This window comes from Hylobates moloch, unplaced genomic scaffold, assembly GCF_009828535.3.
Source record: "Hylobates moloch isolate HMO894 unplaced genomic scaffold, HMol_V3 SCAFFOLD_10, whole genome shotgun sequence".
NCBI classification, from domain to species: Eukaryota; Metazoa; Chordata; class Mammalia; order Primates; family Hylobatidae; genus Hylobates; species Hylobates moloch.
The window spans coordinates 24,043,706-24,049,705 of record NW_026652285.1 but is presented as its reverse complement, the minus strand read 5'-3'; the positions used below and the strand labels follow the sequence as shown (position 1 = coordinate 24,049,705).

The window sequence follows — 6,000 nt, the reverse complement described above, 5'->3', positions numbered from 1 at the left end:
TAGAATAAATAGAACTTTATTCTTTATCCAGTAGATCTCAGTGGAAAGCCCAACAGTAACAGGTGCACCCACGGGCTCCAGGGGAAGGGGCCCCAAACCCTGGTGAAGGAGGTCAGGGCAGAGCCAGCTCCCACAGCTGGGGGTGCAGGGGTGAGGGGAGACCCCCCTGTAGGCCCGTCCTGCGGGGTAAGGAGGGGGCACGGGAGTGGGAAAGGTTGGGGTTGGGGGGGCAGGCCAGGGAAATGGAGGAACTCGGGCCAAGTGTGTGTCGGCCCATCTACTGTCCAGTGTGTGTGTGTGTGTGTGTGTGTGTGTGTGTGTGTGTGTGCACGCGCATGTGTGTGGTGTCTGGGGGCCCTATGGGGGTGCTGGTGGCTGAGGCCGGGGGTGGGGGCAGCTCGAGCCCCTGGCCAGCCCCTTCACAGTGGGGGCTGGGGAGCCTAGATGATGTGGGCCCTGATGGGAGGTAGCTCTGCCGAGGAGCTGGGTCTGGGAAAACTCTGTGTCCCGGGGCCCCTGCTCTGCCCCTGCTCCATGGTTCATGGTGGGTGCAGGCAAGTGCCAAGGCCAGGAGCCTGTCCTTTCAGGGCTGCCCCACACTGTCCACACCCAGTGGTCAGGCAGAGGGAGAAAGGGGCTGGCGGCTTCTCCAGTGCGAGGGAGGGGAAGGCAGGCCTTGGAAAGTTAGTACTTCACAGTTTTAAAGAGAAAACTGAGGAGGAAAAGGCTGAGGAGAACCGGGGGGCACAGGGACATGAAAGGAGAGTGGGGGCCCCTTCCGAGCCACGCCCTCCCCCGGACCCACCCCCTCCAGCTCTGGATCCAGCTCCCCCCAATACACAGCACAAATTCCTTCAGTATAAATGTGCTTAAAATGAAAATTCTTATTTAAAAAAATCAAAACAAAAAAATTAAAATAAAAACAAAACCAGCGAGAATTAATACCTGGAGTTGGTACGGCAGGGTATGTACAGGGGGAACCCCCCGCCCCTGTCCCACCCCCTCTGTCACCAACCAAGGCAGGGGGGAGGTTGAGGTTCCCCAACTGGGGAGCAATGGCTTGTGAGTTCTGAGGATGGGGGAGCCAAGTCCTGGCGTTTGCTGGTGATGAAGATGTGGTGAGCTGGGCAGAGGGGTGTCTTGATGAACACGAGGCCCCCAGGACCCATCCTGAGACCCAGGACCAGGGGCCTCACTCAGTTCCCGGCCTCGGCCTCTGACGTCAGCCCAGGCTGTGGGAGCAGGCAGTCCACTGAGGGCCCAGGCCTCTGTCCAAGGAGTCGCTGCCTCCTCCCTCCCTGTCCCCCAGGGAAGGTCCCCAGTACTGCCCGGGAGGACAGGTGGGGGCAGGGCTGGTGCGGGGTCACATGGTCGGTAGAAAGGCAGAGAAAAGCCGGGGCGGAGGGCGAGGGCTGTGTCCATGTGGCGTGGGCGGTCACGGGGAGTGGGTGGCCGGGCTGCTTCTGTTGGAGCTGGGGCTGAGGCTGGGGCTACAGCTGCCTGGCGGGGGGGCCAGGCCACCCCCGTCCCGCCCCCCACCCCCCGGCTGTCCACTCAGAGTGTCCAGGCCCTCTGAGTTCTCCAGCATTTCCTGGATGAGAGGCGGCATGGAGCCCGGGATCTCCATCTTCAGCGTGATCACCCGCTCAGCCCCTGCAGGAAAGGAGGGGGCAGAGGTCAGCACGCTGGGCCAGCCCTCCCACCCCCAGCCCCAGCGAGCCTGGCTCGAGGTGGGAAGATCAATACTACTGATATTAGCATCTTTCTTGGGATTCAGTTCTTTGACACGAGCCAGCTCTCTTAAGCCCCCAAGTCCAGAGGCTGGTGGCAATGGGGCAAAGCGGTCCTGAACTCTGGCTCCAGGGCCAGACTGCCGGCCTGGGCTTGACACCAAGCCCTTCCTTCCTCTATGCTGTGCGCTAGGGATTATCCTGACTCCTCTGTAAACACTAATGTTATCCTCGCCCCTCAGAAGGGAAACTGCAGCTCAGAGCTGTTAAGTGACCCACACAAGGACACACACCCACGTGTCTAGTTCCAGAGCCACGATCTGAACTACCACACAAAGGTGACACAGGCGGGCCATCTCAGCAAAGTGGAGTCACTAGGGAACCTCGGCCTAGCCACAGATGGGGACAGGTGTCGTATTGTCCTGGCACAAAGACACAGGGTGCTGGCTTGGATGTGGGGGCCTGGGCCAGGTGTCGGGGGCCAGCACCCCTCCAGGTCTGAGAGCCTCACCCTTGGCGCTGATGCTTCGCAGGTCAGTGATCTTCATTAGCATCTTGGGGAACATGTGGGGGCGGCTGGGCCTCCGCTTCCGCACATAGACCTTTAGCGCCTCCAGCAGCGGCTCCTGCAGCATGTCCACCCGGTCCGGCTGCTCCAGGTCCTGGCGGTCTGAGGAAGCAGAGCCACCCCCTGAGCAGCTGGAAACAGAGCTGCATCCCCAGCCTCGGCCACCAGGGGGTGTGCCTGCCCAGGCCATGGAGGAGGGCAGCTCGCAGGCACCTCCCCACACAGGGCAGGGCATGGGGTCTCTGCTGCTGCAGGGGATAGAGGCCCTTAAAAGGGAACAACGGGGGCTGAGGGTGAGGGGGTGCCCGAAACCCTCCCTGAGCCCAGTTCGTGGGATGGGACCCCAAATGGGCAGCGTCATCCCCAAGCAGGGAGAGCGTTCCCAGGCAGGCTCCCACTCCCACCTGTTATTCTGGAAACCAGATGAAATGGCAGAAATCACAACAATAAAATAGCAACTAACAAGCACTGGAGTTCGCTCTGGGCACCTGCCCACCTTACCACCGTAATCCTCCCATCAACCTCATGAGCTAGAGACCGTTACTGCCCCCACTGTACAGAAACGGAGGCCCAGAGAAGTTCAGCAACCTGCTCAGGGTCATGCATCGGCCAGGAGGTGACCCTGGTTGGTCCAACCTTCAAACCCTCACACTTAACCTCCCTAGAAGGGGTGTTGCCCGGAAATCGGGAACAGAAGTCCAGGCCCCACACGGCCCCCTTGCTGTGTAGTTGCAGACCAGACCCTGCCCTCTAGAGAGGCCTGACAGAGGTGGCCTGAAAGAGCTCCCTGGAAGAGACTCTGGGGCTGCACTCCCGTCCCAGCCCAGCCCCCAGACCCAGGCCCCCTGCCCACCTCCGCAGATGAGACAGATGGCGCTGAGCAGCCCGGTCTCCGCATCATCCATCTCCAGGGGCAGCAGCTGGTTGGCGAAGGCAAAGACCAGGTCGGTGAGGGGGCCGAAGCCAGCGTTGTGCATCTGGGTCCGGTTCAGGGTCAGCCCGTCCGAGAAGGTCATGGTGTCCTGCTCGGGCGTGTACCGCGTGCAGATCCGCAGGATCTGGGTGCAGAGGATGCATGGGTTCAGGGACTGAACCCGAACCCACTCTGAGCACTCGGCACCAGCACTCCTGGAGGACCACCTGGCAGACGGCCACAGCAATGCTGTCTGATAGAATTTTCTACAATGATGGAAAGGTTCTACGTCTGCACCATCCAATACCTCAGCCACCAGCCACATGCGTCTATTGAGTACTTGAAATGTGGCTAATGCAACTGAGGAACTGAATTGAGTTTAATTTTAATTAATTTAAATTTAAATAGTCACATGTGGTGAGCAGCTACTGTACTGGACAGTGCAGGTCCAGGTCATCCTGCCTGCATGCAGAGAATGTAGAGGGGACCTAGAATTTCTAGGAGCTAAGGAACACTGGGCTGCTGCCTACAGCTCCCAGGATGAGGCACACAACAGGCGCTCAGTAAATGTGTATTGGCTTGAACTATGTTGCAGGAACCCAGACCGAACCTCCTGCATCCACGGCGTGGGGATGGGAGCCCTGCAGGAAGCACAATCTAAACCTCCCACCCATCACCCGCCTCAACATTCAGAGGCGCCCGTGGAGAAATGACAGTCTGCTGGCTCATGCGGGAGGATCACCTGAGGTCAGGAGTTCGAGACTGGTCTGGCCAACATGTGAAACCCCATCTCTACAAAAATACAAAAATTAGCCGGGTGTAGTGGTGGGTGCCTGTAATCCCAGCTACTCAGGAGGCTGAGGCAGGAGAATGGCTTGAACCCGGGAGGCAGCAGTTGCAGGCTGCAGTAAGCAGTAAGCCAAGATCATACTACTGCACTCCAGCCTGGGTGACAAGAGTGAAACTCCGTCTCAAAAAAGAAAAAAATAAAAGGAAATGACAGCCTCATCAAATCCCAGGTTCCCCACCCTGGGGGTGACCAAGAGGGAACAGGTGGACGGAGCCCTTGTCAGGGACAGCAGGAAGGAGAGTGCTCCCTCCAGCCTAGGCTTTGGCAGTTCCCACCACCTCTTCCTGCCCCCACCCCCTGCATCCAGCCTCCAGCCCAGTCTACCCTCGGGCTCACCGAGTGCCCGGCAGTCGCCTGAGCTCATCATGGCCTCACAGCAGCAAGGCTTGCACTTCCTGCTCCTGAGTTAGGGCTACCTTCTCACCTCCCCCTCTACAAACCCCTAGATGTCACCTCCTCTGAGACATCGTCCTTCAGGCCCAAGCAGTCACGAGCCCTCCCCCAATCTCCAGGAAGCATTGATCACAGTTTTGCAACCTCTGTTGACTTATCTCTTGCCTCACATGGAAGGTTTTCAAGAGAGGGGATGGTGGTGCATTCACCGCTGGGTTCCTGACACACAGCTCGAACACTGGCCAGAGGATCCCAGGTGAATCTTTTTAATTTTTTGCAGAAATAAGGTCTCACTATGTTGCCCAGGGTGGTCTTGAACTTCCAGCCTCAAGTGATCCTCCTGCCTCGCTCGGTCTCCCAAAGTGCTGGGATTACAGGTATGAGCCACTGCACCTGGCTCCTACGTGAATCTTTATTACTGGCTAAATGGATGGATGGCTGGGTGGCTGGATACGTGTATGGGTGAACAGGTGAGCTCCTGCACATGTGGCTGCTAGGTGGCTGAGTGGACAGGGAGACGAGTGGACAGGTGGACATATAGGGAGAGGAAGGACAGACATTTGGGCGGTGGGCATTTGGACAGGTTGATTGCAGACAGACATTTAGGAGGGTGGCTGTCTGGCTGGAAGGACATCTACCCAGGACACAGGGGCAGTGCCTGGGGGGCAGGGTGCAGACCCTCACCAGGATGTCCAGGCAGGCAGCCTTGAGGAGGGTGATCTGGTCGGCGATGGTGAGGGTGGTGAAGCCGGGCAGCTGCTTGGCGAACTCCACAGTCTTAATGATGCACTTGGTGGAGAGTTCACTGAACTTGTCCCAGAGGTCAATGTCCAGAGAGACACGTTGTTCTGAGCTGTTGTTCTGGGGGAGGAGGGAGAGTGAGGGCCTTCTTCTCCATGGCACCCCTTCTGAGCCTGGCTCCAGCCCCCACAGGCCTGCCCTCTACCCGGCCTTCACTTCCTGGGAGCTCCTTGGGAAGAGGCAGCAGGGGGAGGGAGAAGAGAGGGGAAGGGAAGGACGAAGAGATCCAGCCAGTGGGGAGGAGGAAATGCCTGGCACAAGAAGGGGTGCCTGAGAGGGGCCCATCCTGGCCCTGTGGCCCTGGACACATCCCACCCTGCAGGCTGGGGGAAAGCCATACCGTAGTGTATTTGCCCAGCTGGCAGAGGGCAGGGAAGGTTTCCTGGTGCGCTTTGCGCACCTTCTCAATGAGCTCCCCCACCTCCGGCGTCAGCGTGTAGCTCTCAGAGCACTCGGGCTTGGGCACCTCCTTCTTCTTCTTGTTTCGGTCGTTTCTCACAGCTGTGGAGGGCAGAGGGAGTTAGAGGGCAGCTGCAGGCTGCTCAGGGCCTCGTCCACCCCCAGCCTGACAGAGAGCTGCCAGCTGCTGAGGAGGTCACCCAGGCTTGTAAGCACGCGCACACAGCACGCGTTCACGGGCAGGCAAGGCATTGCTATGCACAGCCCTCCATGCCCACCCAACCCACACATCAAGTTCTGCCCCAGAAGCCCCACGAGCACAGCTGTGGCCCTGCACACACACCCC

General features: G+C 59.1%; 1 protein-coding gene across 6 annotated transcripts in view; it reads right to left on the bottom strand.

Moving 5' to 3' along the window:
• The window catches only part of RARA (retinoic acid receptor alpha), a 48,539-nt gene continuing 42,539 nt past the window's right edge, over window positions 1–6,000 (bottom strand). For 3 of the 6 annotated variants that reach the window (XM_032163543.2, XM_032163544.2, XM_032163545.2), the window contains 5 exons: window positions 5,596–5,756; window positions 5,139–5,315; window positions 3,152–3,356; window positions 2,242–2,400; window positions 1–1,653 (listed from right to left, as the gene is read on the bottom strand). In XM_032163543.2, coding sequence (XP_032019434.1) covers window positions 1,436–1,653; window positions 2,242–2,400; window positions 3,152–3,356; window positions 5,139–5,315; window positions 5,596–5,756 — 920 coding nt within the window. In that variant the 3' untranslated portion in view covers window positions 1–1,435. The remainder of the gene's footprint in view (window positions 1,654–2,241; window positions 2,401–3,151; window positions 3,357–5,138; window positions 5,316–5,595; window positions 5,757–6,000) is intronic. The other 3 variants (XM_058445644.1, XM_032163548.2, XM_058445645.1) reach the window with 1 other exon arrangement.